Source organism: Lolium perenne, chromosome 3, assembly GCF_019359855.2.
Source record: "Lolium perenne isolate Kyuss_39 chromosome 3, Kyuss_2.0, whole genome shotgun sequence".
In the NCBI taxonomy this organism is placed as follows: domain Eukaryota; kingdom Viridiplantae; phylum Streptophyta; class Magnoliopsida; order Poales; family Poaceae; genus Lolium; species Lolium perenne.
In genome coordinates, this window is record NC_067246.2 from 170,429,037 (window position 1) to 170,447,254 (window position 18,218).

The window sequence follows — 18,218 nt, forward strand, 5'->3', positions numbered from 1 at the left end:
AAAACCATCCCCATCACATGGCCATTTGCCGTATGGGGCTTGGATATGGTGGGCCCATTCAGAACAGCGCGAGGCGGCATGACACATCTCTTGGTGATGATTGATAAATTCACCAAGTGGATCGAAGCCAAGCCAATCAAGAAACTGGACGGGTCCACAGCCGTCACATTCCTCAAGGAAATCATTGTGAGATTCGGCTACCCCCACACCATCATCACCGACAACGGCACCAACTTCTCCCAAGGCATCTTCTCTCGCTATTGCGGGGAAATGGGGATCCGGATGGCCCTATCTTCCGTGGCACACCCAGAGTCCAACGGACAAGTGGAGAAGGCCAACGGCTTAGTACTAGCCGGCATCCGGCCCCGGCTGGTGGAGCCGCTCGAGCGAGCAGCCGGCTGCTGGATTGAAGAATTGCCCAATGTGCTGTGGAGCCTGCGCACAACGACAAATCGCTCAGTCGGCTTCACACCATTTTTCCTCGTATACGGGGCCGAAGCCGTCCTGCCGACTGATATCGAGCACGACGCGCCAAGGATCAAGCTCTACACAGAAGCCGAAGCCAAAGAAGCTCGCGAAGATGGAGTTGACCTGGTCGAAGAGGCCCGGCTGCTGGCTGAGTCTAGATCTACCATCTACCAGCAAAGCCTCCGACGCTATCACAGCCGGAAGGTCCAGCCCTTAGCATTCCGAGAAGGAGACCTAGTGCTCCGGCTGATCCAGAGGACAGCCGGACAGCATAAACTGTCATCCCCATGGGAGGGTCCCTTCATCGTGAGCAAGGCAGTAGGCAATGATTCCTACTATCTCATAGATGCCCAAGAGGCTAAGAAAAACAAGCCGGACAAGGCTGACGAGGAGACTAAACGCCCCTGGAATGTCAGGTTACTCCGCCCATTTTACGCATGAGAGCAGGAATGTATGTATCCCTTGTATCCCCTTTGTGAGTTATGAAAAAGCTTGCGCCAAGAGCGCCGTTTCCGACAAGTTTTTCGCATACTTTACCTTGTTTCGCCAATTGGCTTGAACCCTCTCACGCGGTCGGCTCAGTAACGTGATCCGGTTTCCGACAGCCGGCTTCCGACCAGCTACAGACCGCAACCCGGCTGTCCGGCTGGCGGGAGTAAGGCCTAGGGAGCCGGCACGCGAAAAACGACTAAGGGAAAGAGTAAAAGTGAGTTGACTTGCAACTTTTCCTATAAGTGCCGGATTGCCGAATTCAGCTCGTTCGACTGAAATACTATCGGCCTCACCCAGCGGCCCGCTCTTGATCCGGCGACGGATCGCAAGTCGGACGTACGACCGGCAAGGGCACAGCCAAAGAGTGGGGCGGATGGGAAAAAGCGAACGAGTCGAAAGAAAGCAACTCGGCACACAAATGATTAACAAACACACTAAAGTGTGACTTAATAAAAGGATAATAATATTGTCTTACATCTGCACCCGGCATCCCGGGGATTTAATAAAATTGTCTTGCAAAGGAACAACTGAAAAGCAGGAAATCTAAGCCGGAGGGGCATCAGTGGAGCCGGCGGCCGGGTCATCCTCAGGCACATCTTCCGCCTCCTCATCATCCATGTATTCTCCATCGGATGGAGGAGGGTTCGGGTCCGCGACGAAGAGCGTCTTGTCGACGAAGTCGGCGATGGTGCTGGCTCGAGCAAGGCGGGCGGCCTTGAAGTCGGCTGGGAGCTTGTCCTCCACGCCGGCTCGCCGGAACTCAAGCTGCCCCAGGTCCACCTCGTTGTACCAGGAGAGGACGAAGGACAGCGCCATATCGGCACCGGCGCGCGTGGCCGACTCCTTCCAGTCGAGGAAGCGGTCCGGCGCCTGCTCCATCGAGGAGATGAGGCCGGAGATGTCTTGCGGCGCCGCCTCCCCAGGCCACAGCATGGGCACCAGCTCTTCGGCCGCCTTCCGCAGCTCCCAGCCGAGCTTGGTGACGGGCTCGATGCGGGCAGCCATGGACGCCAGATGGTCCTCCATGGAGAAGTACTCCGAGCTGCCCTCGCCGGTTTCCCGCCTCCTGGAATCGCGCGCGACGCCAACGGCTGCCAAAGCCGCCTCCTGCGTCTCCGGGAAGGCCGCTGCAAGAAGAAGAAGCAAGTCAGAAACCATCAAAGCCGAAATAAGCTGAAAAATGCAAATTTTCGAAGTCCTAAACCAAAAGGAAAAGCCTGGCGGCAGCCGGCAAGAACCGACTGCCACCAGCCCAAAGATGAGGATAACGAAGAAATCAGAAGTTTCTGCTGCCGGTCGACAGCCGAAAGCCGGCAAAGGGAAGGAACATAAAGATGCACTCACCCGCCAAGCCGCGATCAAGCGCGCTAAAATCGTCGGTCCAACGCTTGGCGGTAGCCGTCAGCTCTGTGGACTTGGCAGTGACCTCCTCCTGCAGCGCAAGTCGCTGCTTCTCCACCTCCGACAGCCGCCGGCTCAGATCATCCACCTTCTCCTTCTCCGCCGACCTGAGGGAGTTGAGCTCGGTGATGTGGTTCTTCTCCAGCAGGCGCAGCCGTGTCAGCTCCTGCTCAGCCAGCTTGAGCTTGCCGGCGGCGGATCGGCCCGCCTCCTCGCTCTCGGCGCACTGCGCGCGAGCGGCTCGGAGATCCGACTCCAGCTGCGGGACTTTGGCGGCTTCAGCTGCGGGGCGGCCGGAAAGAAATATCAGCCAACCAAGATTAAAAAGAAAATAAGACATCAAGTCGGAAGAAGCGTAGAGCTCACCCTTGACGACCTCCAGCTCACGAGCCAAGGCGGCCCGCTCGATCTTGGCCCGGTGGTAGCTGGTCACCACCTGGTTGTACAAGAAGGTGCGCCGCTCCTCAACCGTCTGAAAGAATCAGTTGTTTAGACGAAACCTGAGCCGGCTTCAGGCAGCCGGCCCACGTCTCGGAGGGCTACCAGGACAAGAAAATTGCAGAAGAAAAGAAAACACACCTTCTCAGCATCCTCCAGCGTCGCCAGCTGGGCAAGGGTCTCGGCGGCCTTGGTCTTGAGGCTGGCGCGATAGCCGGAGAAAAGCATCTTCATGGGCGCCGTGCCAGGCTGCCCCTCCCGGCTGAGTACCTCGCAGGAGTTCGCCTGATGCCACGCCTTCTCCATGGTTCCTGCCGAGCCGAAGCTGGAGTCGGAGGCGGACGGCACCGCCACCCGCCGGGCACCCTGGGCCACATGAAGGCCCTCAGACGGGCCCGCTGGGCCCTCCGTCCTCACCAGCGCGCGCGAATCAGCGTCCCCAGTGCGCGCCGGCTCGTCCCTTGCCGGCTCCTGCCTGGCCGGCTCCTCTGGTGTCGGCTGCGGCGGCGGCGTCGTTCCGGGCGCAGCAGATGGCCCAGCCGGCCCAGTTGTCTCCGGCGCCTGGGGCGCCCCCTCCGGACTCTCGTCCAACTCCACCACGATGGGCCTGCTGCCGGCTCCGGCCGCAGCGGCGCGGCCCTGCCGGCGCCGGTCCTAGGAGCAGCCCCGCCGGCTCCGGCCCCGGCTGAAGGCGGCATGCCCCGCCCGGCCCGCCGGGCTGGGTCCGAAGAGGTGTCCGGCGCGGGAACATGTCGTCCAGCGTCGGCTGCCGCGTTGGCTCGACCCGCATGCCGCGATCGGGCGCGGAGGCCAGCGGCACGGCAAAGGAAGAAGCCCCTGTCGCAGGCGGCGGCGGCGTGGGTGCGCGCGAGGAAGGCTGCGGCGTCTGCTCCCTCCTCTGGCGCGGAAGCGGCGACACAACGCGCGGAGCTTGCCGGGAGCCGCCGCCCTGGGCAAACTTGATAGGGGCCCTAGCCGGATAAACAGAAAGATGGTAAGCATGAAAGTAAGGAAAGAAAAGGAATCAAACAAGAAAACGAGAGAGAACTCACCCGGCTTGCTCCGGGACCTTCTTCGGCTGATGCCGGCGCTGTTTCTTCGCCCTCGACTCCGCGGCGGCGGTGGAGCCGGCTCTCTTCGTGCCCTTGGGCGCCGAAGTCGCCGTGGTGCTTGGCGGCCTCGTGCGCAGAGGCACGGCGGGGATTGGCCCCGTGCCGGACGTCGCCGGCTCCTCCTCCTCCTGGTGCTCTGGTGAAGGGGGCGGATTGTGCTCCCCACGGCCGCCTAGATCGGGCGCCTGCGGCAGTCGTCGTCGCCGGCATGGTCGCCGGCTTGGTCAGCCGGATCGACGAGATCCGGCGTCCACCTCTTCGTCGCCAGGTCGCCGTCCTCGGCGTTCTGGCGCTCAAAAACCTAGAAAGAAAAAACATGAGCATATGACAAGCCGGAAGTCGGCAGAAGAAAAAGGAAGTCGGCCTCGCAGCCGCAAGCCGGAAAATGGCAAAGACACGAAGCTTACCCGCGCCGGTGGATGGTTCCTGTCGCAGGGCACCAGCCCGTAGCTCCAGTCCTCCGCCAGGTTCGCCTTGGTGATGTGGTTCACCCGGCTGGCCACCTGGGCCTTGGTGAGCGGCACCTTGGACGTCCGGTTCGGATCGAACCGGCCGGACATGTGCCCGATCTTGTGGGTGCGCATCTGGAGCGGCAGCACCCGGCGCTCGGCGATGGTGCAGAGAAGATCTTCGGCAGTCAGCCCGCCAGCGGTGGCTGTCGCCAGGAGATCCCAGAGCAGGTTCACCTCGGCGTTCTGGTCCGTCGAGCGGGCGTTGTGGCTCCAGTTGATCCGGCCGACTGGAGGAGCCGGATTGAACTCCGGCAGGTTGATCCGGTCGACGAGCTCCCCCTCGTTGCGCACGTAGAAGAATGACATTTGCCAGTTCTTCACCGAGTCGACGGTGGGGATCTTGGGGAAAGGCGTACCAGGCCGGGTGTAGATCGAGGCGGCGCCGCAGGCTCGCAGGCGGCCGTCGTTGGTCTGCGCCTTCAAGAAGAAGAGCCGGCTCCAGAAGTCGATGTCGGGCCACAAGCCGGCGTAAGCCTCCATGAACGCTACGAAGCAGCTCAGGAGGACGCACGCGTTGGCCGGCAGGTGGTGCGGCTGGAGGCCGAAGTGGTCGAGGAATTGCCGGAAGAACGGCGAAGCCGGCAGACCCAGCCCGCGGTCAAGATGCGCGCCGAAGACGACGCGCTCGCCGTCCCTCGGCTCGGGCTCCGTCTCCTCGCCGGGCACCCGCGTGATGACCGACTGCGGGATCCGCCGGAGGCGCACCAGGCGTTCGATGTCGTCCTCCCGCATGTAGGAGCCCCTCCACGATCCGCTGGGGGACGCCATTGACGAGGACGAGGAAGAAGAGGACCAGGAGAGGCTGAACGGCGAGGAAGAACCTTGCGACCGTGGCGGCGACAATGGCGGCTGAGGACGCTCCGTCAAGACGCGCGGCCCCGTGGCGCCGGATTGGCGGAGTGGCGGCGGCGGATCGGTGGAGATTCGCCCGCCGGAGTTCGCCAGCGGAAGATGTTCGCCGGAGCAGCAGCGAGCTCGAGCGCGCAGAGGATAGCGTTGGGAGCAGGAGCGCGAGGAGGAAGAAATGGCAAGTGGCCGCCTCGAGGCGCTCCCCCGCGGCATTTATAGCCACCCGACGCGGGCGGTTGGCCTCCAAGTGGCGGTCGTGGGCCGTAGCTCCTCCCACGTCGCCGGATTTACTGCGCCGTAACTGCGCCGTAACTCCTCCCACGTCCACGACGGTTACCGAAAAACGGCCACACCACGTCGCCCACTACCGCACCGGATCCGGGGGAACATTGATGTGACCAGACGAACCGACCGACGGGCCAGGCGTCAGACCCGTCAAGTCGGGCGCAGGACCCGAGGCGGCGGAGGCTCCGGCGCGCCGCAAGCCGGAGCCGGACCAAAAGTTCCACCCGAACCAAAATTCATCAGCAAGGCGGAGGCGCCGTCAGATCTTGCAAGAAAGCAAAAACTGTACAAGTGTAAAAAGCGGCCGGCTGGGAAGCAGCCGGCAGGGACGAGCCGGATGAGGGCGCAGCCGGCTGAATGGAAATTCTCAGTCGGCCCCTCCAAGTGCCGTCTAATATATTCGAGAAGCCAGGAAAACCTGCCTAGGTCCTTCTAAACGCAGGACCTTGCCAGCTTCGGGGGCTAATGTCGGGGGGAAGACCCCGGATAGGGCAATGGACGCGGAGCAGCCGGCCGGCCACTGGCCGGCTCGCGGCAAAGGCCGGCTGAGGAGCAGCCGGCTGGCGCCGTGGCCGGCTGGTCCGGGAGCCGGTTGGCTCTAGGTCCTAGTCGGCCTGGCTGCGGCCATCAATGCCGTAGCTGGGCCGGCTTCTACAAGCCATATCCGATCGGGGTTTGTACCTCGGACCGACTCGAGGCTGGCGAGTCTTGCACTGGAAGGAACCGGGTTGGTGATCCGGGTTCCCAAAGTCCACTCTGACTCCATCTTCCGTAAAGCGCGGGGCACTGTGGAGCAATAGTGCCACGCGCCGGACAGGCCGTCAGAGCTTACGACGATCCGTACTGGCTACAGCGGCTGACGGCGACAGGGACACCTCCTCCATACCGCTGACCGTGGCAGCCGGATGGGACAGGCCACGATGCCTCAACCACTCCTGACGTCACCGCCTCGGGAAGGAGCGGGAGCCGGAGCCGGCCAAGCCGGCCAGTAAACTATAGGGTCTTTTATGTAAAGTGCCGGTGCCTATATAAGCCGCACTACCCCCTCTCGTGCAGGGGATCGATCATTTTATTTGCTTTCACCTACCTGCAGAGCTGCCCTGTGAGAGAGACCATCGTCTCCCTTAGCCTCTCAGGGCCAGCCGGACACAGCTCTAGGAGCACCACTGTACTGTGTGATCATCATATACACTCATAGCAGGAGTAGAGGTTTTACCTCCACCGGAGGGCCTCGAACCTGGGTACGTCGCCGTGTCGCTCGTGCCCATACCCGCTTCCGGATACCGCCGTGAGATCCCTCAGGAGCCACTTCGATTAGCCACCCTATGGCATATGCCGTGACGATACCACGACAGTCCGGGAGGATTTCCAACCCATCCCGCAAGATTACAAGTAGTATTTCCTGATACAACTCTAGCTTTCCTTAATAGTAACTTGGGCTTCCGATTCTTCTTGTCCTTCGAGTCGTGGGCCTTCAGTAAACCCCGGGTACCATCTTCGGCAGGCCCATTGGGGATGCCTATGTCAGTGGGCTCCACCCGTCAGTGGGCGTTAAACGCCAAATCGGTACGGGGGACTGAGAGACGCACGATTAGATCAAGATCGAACGGACCACGTCCATCGTCGTCGACGGCGAGCGCAGGCTACTGGCGCGGCGACGCTAGGGGGTCGGAGATCTCACCGGGGCTCCAGCGGCAGTGGGCAGTGTGCTCGACGAAGTGGTGGACGACGGCGAAGCTCCAGGTACCGGCGGCTCCAATCGTCGGTGATGTTACGCGGCGGCGTGCAGCAGTGAGGCTTCAATTGAGTGGCGGTGGTGGCTAATCGAGGCAGTGGAGGAGCTCAGGAGGTCGAGGGAGAAGAGGGAAGGGTGCTGGTGTGAAGAAATCGTCGCGAGGGCGTCTCCTTTTATAGGCGCAAAAGTGGCCGTAGGTGCTGCGGCGAACTCGACCACGGCGCGGCTTCTCCGGCGAGCTACTTGGCTAGGCAAGGGCGGCGCACTGCTCAGCACATCATGGCGGTTCTCTGGGTGGCGACAGGTAGACTAGGCGGTGCCCAACCTGGTCGGGGTGCTTCGACATCTGGCGCGCCCGCGGCGGGATTTCATCCTCGTCTACGGTGGCGGCGGGCACGGGTCGTGGTCACGAGGTTGTCTGGCAGCGTCGTGGTGGCGCGGTGAAGCTCAACGTGTAGAGAGGGGGTCCAGGGGCTGCGCAAGGTGGCTAGGCGGCGCGTGTCCAGTGCGCGTCTGCGGCATGCACGCGCGACGGCGTCGGCATGGCTTGGCCGTCCCTGGGCGCGCGTCATCCGGCGACTGTCGTGCTCCTCCTCGACAATGGTTGGCGTAGGACGGTGCACTAGAGTGAGGTGGAGCTCCAGGGAATGATGGACAGGGCTGGTGAGGAAGGAGAGAGGGTTTGGGTGGACATGGTGTCCATGGCCGGCATGGCCATGTCCATGCTATGCTAGCTCCTCTCTTAGGGTTCCTATACTTGGTGTTGGCGGAGAAGGGACCAAGGGACAGGTAGAGCTCAAGTGGGGCACTAGGGTTGGGCCAAACACTATTTGAAGTAGTGTTTTGGATTTGTGCCTATTTGCAAATTCAATTTTTTTCTAAATTTGTTGTATGCAAAGTAGTTCCAAAATTTTAAAATGGGTGGTTTGGTTTGGTTGCAAATGACCAGAGACATTCAGAGGTGGTGGTGGAATTTTAAAAATAAAAGAATTGCAAAATTGGCAAAGTGTGAGATTGTTGAATTTGTTAAAAAGTCTCAACTTTGCATGAGCATAGTTTTTGATCCAGGGTGAATTTGGTATGGTGGTCTTTACAAAAGTTGTTCTCCTTGATGTGTACTTGGATGAGGTGCAAAGAATTGGATTTGTTTGGTTTGAAAATCTTGAAATCCAGGGGCTCAAAGTAGTGACCAGATTGTAAATGGCAGATTTGACCATTATTCCATGTGATCACAATTTGAGTTCAAACTTGATTTGATTTGAGTTTCTTTGATTCCAAAAGTTGTAATAAGTGTTTAGTAGCATAATACAACTAATGGTGAAAGTCAATTTGGTCTAGGGTAAAGATTTTAAAAAATGGCATAAACCATATGTGAGGGTTTTAGGGTTTTTCTTATTTGATTTGATTTCTTTTCTTTTTATTTGAGTTGATTTGTGATCTTCCCTTGATCAACTTAGGGTTTTAGGGTTTAGTACATAAACACAATAACAAGCATCAAGGCATATCACTCAAAAATGCACGAGTCCTATGCATAGCACTATATGCAAATAAAAGTTTTTGTTGGTTCTAAATTTTGGATCGTTGAAGTTCTTCTTCTTCCTTTATTTGAAATTTGGGATGTTACAAACCCTTCCCCCTTACAAAAGATCTCGTCCCGATATCTTAAAGAAAATTAGGTACTAAAGAGATCTGGGTACTCCTTCTTCATGTAGTCTTCTCGTTCCCAAGTGGCTTCGTCTTCGGTATGGTTGCTCCATTGTATCTTCAGAAACTTGATACTTCGGGTGCGGGTGGTTCTGTAAGCTTCTTCCAGTATGCGAATCGGCACTTCGCGGTACGTCAAGTCCTTGTTGATATCCACCGATCTGTGATCGATGTTCTTCAACACTTCGGTCTTCTCGGGCACTTCTAGACACTTCCGGAGTAAGGAGATGTGAAACACGTCGTGCACAGCCTGACATTTCTTCTGGTAGCTCCAGCTGGTAAGATACTTCTCCTCGGTGGCTCAGAACTTTTAAGGGTCCGACATATCGGGGTGCAAGTTTTCCTTTCAGCTGGAATCTCTGCATTCCTTTCAGGGGGGATACTTTGAGATAGACGAAGTCTCCGATCTCGAAGGTCATCTCTCGGCATCTCTTGTCGGCGTAGCTCTTCTGTCTTGATTGCGCCGTATTGAGGTACTCGCGGATCTTGTGCACTTTCTCTTTGGCTTCGCGAAGAACATCTGGTCCAAAGACTTGGCTTTCTCCGACTTCCGACCAATTCAGAGGGGTACGGCACTTTCTTCCGTACAAGGCTTCAAAGGGGGCCATCTGTAGGCTGGCTTGGTAGCTGTTGTTGTATGAGAATTCTGCGTAAGGCAGGCAGTCTTACCATTTGGATCCATATTCCAGTACACATGCTCTCAGCATGTCCTCCAGTATCTGGTTGACTCTTTTCGTCTGTCCATCGGTCTGCGGGTGATAGGCGGTGCTGAAATTCAGCCGGGTTCCTAGTCCTTCGTGCACTTTCTGCCAGAATCTTGAGGTAAACTGAGATCCTATATCTGACACAATCGACTTCGGGGTTCCGTGCAGGGCGACTATTCTGGAGATGTACAACTCAGCTAACTTTGGGCCCTGGTATGTGGTCTTGACGGGGATGAAATGGGCTACCTTGGTTAATCTATCGACAACTGCCCAGATTGAATCATTTCCTTTGCTGGATTTGGGCAAACCAGTGATAAAGTCCATTCCTACTGAGTCCCACTTCCATTTTGCAATCTGTAGTGGCTGCAGCAATCCTGCGGGTCGTTGATGTTCCGCCTTGACTCTCTGACAGATATCACACTTGGCGATGTAGCTTCCGATTGCTCTCTTCATTCCATGCCACCAGAATTGTTCCTTCAGGTCTTGATACATCTTGGTACCTCCGGGATGAATTGAGTAGAGGGTGTCATGGGCTTCTTTCAGGATGACTTGCTTCAGTTCAGAATCTGCTGGCACACATAGGCGTCCTTTGTACCAAAGAACTCTGGCTTCATCTACGGTGAATCCTGGTGCTTTCCCCGCAGCTATCTGGTTCTTGATTCCGTCGATGCTAGCGTTTCCTTTCTGGGCTTCCTTGATCTGGCTAATCAAGGTGGGTTGAAGCTCTATGCTGGATAGGAATCCTTCACTAACAAGTTCAAGTCTTAACTGTTCAAACTCCTGAAACAGGCTGGGCTGCTCGATTGCGATCATGGAGTTCAACTGACACGGCAGTCGACTCAAAGCATCCGCTACCACATTGGCCTTGCCGGGGTGGTAGTGAATTTCCATGTCGTAATCCTTGATCAATTCGATCCATCTGCGTTGCCTCATATTTAGCTCCTTCTGGGTGAAGATATATTTCAGGCTCTTGTGGTCGGAGTAGATCTCGCATCGATTACCCATGAGGTAATGACGCCAAACTTTCAAGGCTAAGACTACGGCTGCAAGCTCTAAGTCATGGGTTGGATAATTCTGCTCATGTTGTTTCAGTTGTCTTGAAAGGTATGATATCACTTTGTCTTCTTGCATAAGTACACATCCAAGACCAATCTTGGAGGCGTCGCAATAGACGTCAAAGGGCTTGGTGATGTACGGCATGATCAGAATTGGGGCTGAGGTCAATCCACTCTTGAGTTACTGGAAACTCTCTTCGCATTTGTCAGTCCACTCAAACTTCTTGTCCTTCTTCAACAGTTGGGTCATCGGTCTAGCGATGCTTGAAAAGCCTTCTACAAATCTGCGGTAATATCCGGCTAATCCAAGAAAAGCGCGGACCTCGGTCTGGGTGGTTGGGGCTTGCCATTCTGTAACTGTTTTGATCTTGGCGGGATCTACGGCAATTCCTCCTGCAGACAAGATATGTCCTAGGAATCCTACTTCCTTCAACCAAAACTCACATTTGCTGAACTTGGCATACAACTGGTGGTGTCTAAGGGTTTCTAGGACAGTATCCAAATGTTGTTCATGTTCTTCTTCGGATTTGGAGTAGATAAGGATGTCGTCGATGAAGACAATGACAAACTTGTCCAAAAAGTTCATGAAGATCTTATTCATGAGGTTCATGAAATAAGTGGGGGCATTGGTTAATACAAACGACATGACGTTGTACTCATACAACCCATATCTGGTGGTAAAGGCAGTCTTTGGGATATCAGTGGCTCGAATCTTCAGCTGATGATAACCAGTCCTAAGATCAATCTTAGAAAAAACTTTGGCACTGGTCAACTGATCAAACAGGTCTTCTATCTTGGGTAGGGGTACTTGTTCTTGATGGTGACATCGTTAAGCTTACGGTAATCCGTACATAAACGAGTGGCACCATCCTTCTTGTCCACAAACAAAATAGGTGATCTCCAGGGTGATGCACTAGGTCGAATCAAACCTTTGGCTAACATATCATCAATTTGCTTCTTCAGCTCCACAAGCTCTGTTGGGTTCATACTATAGGCTATCTGGGATATAGGTCCAGTTTCGGGGATTAACTCGATGATAAACTCGATATCCCGATCAGGGGGCATACCGGGTAGATCATCCGGAAACACATCAGGATATCGAAAAATGACCCTGATCTGATCCAGAGTTGGCTTGGCTACACTTTGGTTGCAGGTAAACTTTCTGGGCAATCTTTCAGATACATGCTCTACTAGGATACCAGTGCTACTAGTCATGGTGATGGCTTTCTTAGCACAATCAATCAGTCCATGGTGTTTTGACATCCAGTCCATTCCTAGTACGACTTCCAAACCTTTGGTTCCTAGAACAATCAGATTGGCATAAAAATCTACTTCATGGATTCTGATGGGTACATCTTTGCAAAATTTTCTAGCTTTGGTGGTTGATCCAGGTATTTGAACTATCATAACATGCTTCAAACTGATGGGTTGGACTTTACTTGTGCATGCAAAGTCTTCAGTGACAAATGAATGCGATGCTCCAGAATCAAACAACACTCTGGCAGGTATTGAGTTAACAGAAAACATACCCAGTACAACATCTGGTGCTTCCTGGGCTTCTTCGGCGTTCATGTGGAAGAGACGGCCGTTGCGGTTATTGGGGTTGTTGGGGGCGAACTTTTTGCCGGTGGAGACGCGGCGTTGCTGCTGAGCAGGTACAGCGGTGTTGGCGGCATTCTTGGCTAGCCTCTTGGGGCACTCGTTGGAGTAGTGTCCCACCACTCCACACTCATAACAAGTGATGGTGGCCTTGTCCTTGGTTGCGACGGGGATAGCGTTGCTCCCAGTCCTTGGAGCGGTGTTGGTGTTGTTGTTGTTGTTGTTGTTGGGGGCTCTGGGCGGAGCGCAGTTGAAGTTGTTGTTGTTGTTGTTGCTGTTGTTGTGGTGGCCTCCTGGCCTGGAATTTCCTCCACTCCGGTTGTGATAACCCGGGCGTGAAGTCTGCATCTGGGGCTTGTTGTTTCTTGGAGCGAAACCTCCGTTTGAGCTGGGGCGATACTTCGGAGCATTGCTGGGCCCACTCTGGTGCATCATGCGGCGTTTGCGGTTCTCATTGGCTTGGTTAAGCTTGCCCTCCATCTGGATGGCGGAGTCCACTAAGGCTTCAAGGTCGGCAAAGGGGATGTTGACTAGGACAGTCTGCATCTCATCATGCAGTCCGTTCAGGAATCTCTCCTGCCTCTTCTCGGTGGTGTCGGTCTCGTCGGGGGCGTACCTTGACAGTGTAAGGAACCTGTCGCGGTATTCTACCACCGTCATCCGTCCTTGCTTGAGTTCACGGAACTCGTCCCTCATCTTCTTGATTAGACCCGGGGGCACATGGTACTTGCTAAACTTGAGCTTGAAGTCTGCCCAAGTCATGACTTGACCTGCGTTCATGGCACGGGTGCTAGTCCACCAGGCTCGGGCTGGTCCGGCAAGGTAATGGGTTGCAAACAAGTCCTTCTCGGCGGATTCAGCTCCCGCCACTTATAGGTTGTTCTCCATGGTCTGGAGCCAATCGTCGGCATCGAGGGGTTCTTCTGTCTTGCTAAACACCGGAGGGTTGGTGTTCTGGAAGTTCTTGAGCTTTGAGCCGGGGTGGTCATGATTCCCATGGCCTTGGTTGCCAAGGTTTTGCAGTGCTGCGATGTTGGCTTGGCGTTCAGCTCTGTCAGTCTCTTGATCTGCCATCAAAGTTTGCAGCAGTTGCATCATGGCATCGTTGTTGTTGCGATTGGGAGGGGCCATCTGAACATAGAGAAGATCATGAGATAAGAGGGAACTTTCTATGGCTTATTTTGAGTAAGTTCATAAGTTTAAAACTTGAATTCTTTTTGATGACAAACACAAACATTCATTCATTCATTCAACATCACACATTACAAACTAACACTTCCCATGATTTGAAGAACCATTTCTCATGCTACGATACAACGGACGGGATACAACTCACACCTACATAAGTGATTAAGTGCAACTACTCCTCATCATCAACGTCGATCGGGACGAAGTCGTCTGCTCCGGCCTCTAGGAACTCGTAGTCCTCCTCCTCGGTGAACTCATCCTCCTCAAAGTCATCGTCGTCACTCAAGAAGGCTCCTCCTCCCTGAAGGTCTTCACCTCCATCATCTTCCTCCATCTCTCTCAGCTGGTCCTCCCGGGCCTTGACAGTGGCCTCCAAGGATGCTATCTTTGCGCGAAGGCGCATGATAGTAGCGTCCCTCTTGGCACGCTGCTGGCGAAGTGTCTTGCGGTCTCGGGCAAGCAGCTTGATCGCCTCACCCTGCTCGGTGATGTGAGCGTGGGTCTGGTTGGCGTACGCGCGGGAGGCGTCCAGATCCTTCTGAGTCTGGTACAACATGAAGTCGAGGTACTCTGTGTAGGATAACGTTGCATAGAAAACAAAAATTTTCCTACGGCGAACACGCAATCCAAGCCAAGATGCAATCTAGAAGACGGTAGCAACGAGGGGGTATCGAGTCTCACCCTTGAAGAGATTCCAAAGCCTACAAGATGAGGCTCTTGTTGCTGCGGTAGACGATCACTTGCCGCTTGCAAAAGCGCGTAGAAGATCTTGATCACGATCGGTTCCGGCGCCACGAACGGGCAGCACCTCCGTACTCGGTCACACGTTCGGTTGTTGATGAAGACGACGTCCACCTCCCCGTTCCAGCGGGCAGCGGAAGTAGTAGCTCCTCTTGAATCCGACAGCACGACGGCGTGGTGTCGGTGGCGGTGTAGAAGTCCGGCGGAGCTTCGCTAAGCAATGCGGGCAATATGGAGTGGAGGAGCTTGGCTAGGGTTTGGGAGGGGGTGGCCGGCCACTCTATGGGGGGCGGCCAGCTTATGGTCTTGGGGTGGCCGGCCCCCTCCCTTGGCCCCTCATTATATAGGTGGATCCCAAGTGTTGGTGTCCAAGTCTTCGAATAAGACCCGAAACCAAAACCTTCCATAGGAGGGGGAAACCTAGCCCAACTAGGACTCCCACCCAAAGGTGGGATTCCCACCTCCCATGTGGGGGGTGGCCGGCCCCCTATGGTGGAGTCCACTTGGGACTCCACCCCATCTAGGGCTGGCCGGCCATGGAGGTGGAGTCCCTTGTGGACTCCACCTTCCTTGGTGGTTTCTTCCGGACTTTTCTAGAACCTTCTAGAACCTTCCATAGAACCTTCCGCGACATTTTATTTCACATAAAATGACATCCTATATATGAATCTTATTCTCCGGACCATTCCGGAACTCCTCGTGATGTCCGGGATCTCATCCGGGACTCCGAACAAATATTCGAACTCCATTCCATAATTCAAGTGCTACCATTTCAACATCCAACTTTAAGTGTGTCACCCTACGGTTCGAGAACTATGCGGACATGGTTGAGTACTCACTCCGACCAATAACCAATAGCGGGATCTGGAGATCCATAATGGCTCCCACATATTCAACGATGACTTTAGTGATCGAATGAACCATACACATATATTACCAATTCCCTTTGTCTCGCGATATTTTACTTGTCCGAGGTTTGATCTTCGGTATCACTCTATACCTTGTTCAACCTCGTCTCCCGACAAGTACTCTTTACTCGTACCGTGGTATGTGGTCTCTTATGAACTCATTCATATGCTTGCAAGACATTAGACGACATTCCACCGAGAGGGCCCAGAGTATATCAAACCGTCAACGGCATGGACAAAACCCACTCAAGATCCATATGCCTCAACGCATACTTTCCGGATACTTAATCCCACCTTTATAGCCACCCATTTACGCAGTGGTGTTTGGTGTAATCAAAGTACCTTTCCGGTATAAGTGATTTACATGATCTCATGGTCATAAGGACTAGGTAACTATGTATCGAAAGCTTATAGCAAATAACTTAATGACGAGATCTTATGCTACGCTTAATTGGGTGTGTCCATTATATCATTCACACAATGACATTACCTTGTTATTAATAACATCCAATGTTCATGATTATGAAACTAATCATCCATTAATCAACAAGCTAGTTTAAGAGGCATACTAGGGACTTCTTGTTTGTCTACATATCACACATGTACTAATGTTTCGGTTAATACAATTCTAGCATGATATATAAACATTTATCATAAACATAAAGATATAAATAATAACCACTTTATTATTGCCTCTAGGGCATATCTCCTTCAGTCTCCCACTTGCACTAGAGTCAATAATCTAGATTACATTGTAATATACCTAACACCCATGGCATTCTCGGTGTTGGTCATGCTTTGCCCTAGGGAGAGCTTTAGTCAACGGATCTGCTACATTCAGATCAGTGTGTACTTTGCAAATCTTTACTTCTCCATCTTCGATGTACTCGCGAATCGAGTGGTAACGCAGCTTGATATGCTTCAGCCTCTTGTGTGACCTTGGCTCTTGTGCATTGGCGATGGCACCCATGTTATCACAAGAAATGATTAATGGGTCCAATGCACTAGGAACCACACCGAGCTCTACAATGAACGTCTTCATCCATACCGCTGCTGATGAAGCCTCTGAAGCCGCTATGTACTCTGATTCTGTTGAAGACTTCGCCACCGTGCACCGCTTCGAGCTTGCCCAGCTTATCGCAGCACCATTCAATATAAACACGTACCCAGATTGTGACTTAGAGTCATCGGGATCGAGTGTTCCAACTTGCATCGGTGTAACCGTTTACAACGAGCTCTTGGTCACCTCCATAACAAAGAAACATATCCTTAGTTCTTTTCAAGTACTTCAGGATATTCTTGACCGCTGTCCAGTTGTTCCATTCCTGGATCACTTTGATATCTGCTAGTCAAACTAACAAAGCATGTGCTATATCCGGTCTAGTACATAGCATGGCATACATGATAGATCCCATCGCCGAGGCATAGGGGATGTTACACATCCTTTCTCTTTCTTCGCTCGTAGCCGGTCCTTGAGTTTTACTCAATACCTTGCACAGTAACATAGGTAAGAACCCTTTCTTACTTTCGTCCATTCTAAACTTCTTTAGAATCTTGTCCAGATATGTACTCTGTGATAGCCCTATTAGGCGTCTTGATCTATCTCTATAAATCTTGATGCCTAATATATACGATGCTTCACCAAGGTCTTTCATTGAAAAACTATTATTCAAATAACCCTTAACACTTTGCTTGATAGTTCTATATCATTCCCGATCAATAATATGTCATCTACATATAATATCAGGAATGCTACAGAGCTCCCACTCACTTTCTTGTAAATACAGGCCTCTCCATGACATTGTATAAACCCGAAGTCTTTGATCACCTTATCAAAGCGTCGGTTCCAACTTCTTGATGCTTGCTTCAGTCCATAGATTGAACGCTGAAGTTTGCATACTTTGTCAGCATTTTTAGGATCGACAAAACCTTTGGGTTGTACCATATACAACTCTTCCTCAATATCTCCATTAAGGAACGCCGTTTTGACATCCATCTGCCAAATCTCATAATCGAAAAATGCAGCTATTGCTAACAAAATCCTCACAGATTTTAGCTTCGCTACAGTGAGAAAGTCTCATCGTAGTCAACTCCTTGAATTTGTCGGAAACCCTTTGCGACAAGTCGAGCTTTATAGACAGTAATATTACCATCAGCATCTGTTTTTCTCTTGAAGATCCATTTATTCTCGACAGCCTTTCGGCTATCAGGTAAGTCTACCAAAGTCCATACTTTGTTATCATACATGGATCCCATTTCGGATTTCATGGCTTCTTGCCATTTGTTGGAATCTGGGCTCATCATCGCTTCTTCATACGTCGCAGGGTCCTCATCATTGTTATCTACAATCATGACATTTAGACAAGGATCATACCAATCAGGAGTGGCACGTTCCCTTGTCGATCTGCGAGGTTCGAGTTTCCTCGCTCGAAGTTTCATGATCATTATCATTAGCTTCCTCTGTTGCCGGTGTAGGCGGTACAGTGTACAACTTCCGCATCGCGCTACTCGATCAACGAGTATAGATTCATCAATCTCATCGAGTTCTACTTTTCTTCCAGTCACTTCTTTAGTGAGAAATTCTTTCTCAAGAAAGGTTCCGTTCTTAGCAACAAAGATTTTGCCTTCGGATTTGTGATAGAAAGTGTACCCTATAGTTTCCTTAGGGTATCCTATGAAGACGCATTTCTCCGCTTTGGGTTCTAGCTTGTCCGGTTGTAACTTCTTTACATAGGCTTCGCAACCCCAAACTTTCAGAACGCATTGACTTAGGTTTCTTATTAAACCATAATTCATACGGTGTCGTTTCTACGGATTTTGATGGTGCTCTATTTAAAGTGAATGCGGCTGTCTCTAATGCATAACTCCAAAATGATAACGGCAAATCAGTAAGAGACATCATACTACGAACCATATCTAAGAGAGTTCGATTACGACGTTCGGACACACCGTTTCGTTGAGGTGTTCCCGGCGGTGTCAATTGTGAAAGTATTCCGCATTTCTTTAAATGCATGCCAAACTCATAAC

General features: G+C 52.9%; 1 protein-coding gene across 1 annotated transcript in view; it reads right to left on the bottom strand.

The window, feature by feature from the left end:
• LOC127339670 (uncharacterized) overlaps positions 1-18,218 on the bottom strand; it is a 63,963-nt gene that overhangs the window by 17,864 nt on the left and 27,881 nt on the right. Inside the window, exons 4-5 of the mRNA XM_051365490.2 lie at positions 2,305-2,833; positions 1,555-2,087 (exon numbers count right to left, since the gene is read on the bottom strand). Of these exons, the coding sequence (XP_051221450.2) occupies positions 1,555-2,087; positions 2,305-2,833 (1,062 nt within the window). The remainder of the gene's footprint in view (positions 1-1,554; positions 2,088-2,304; positions 2,834-18,218) is intronic.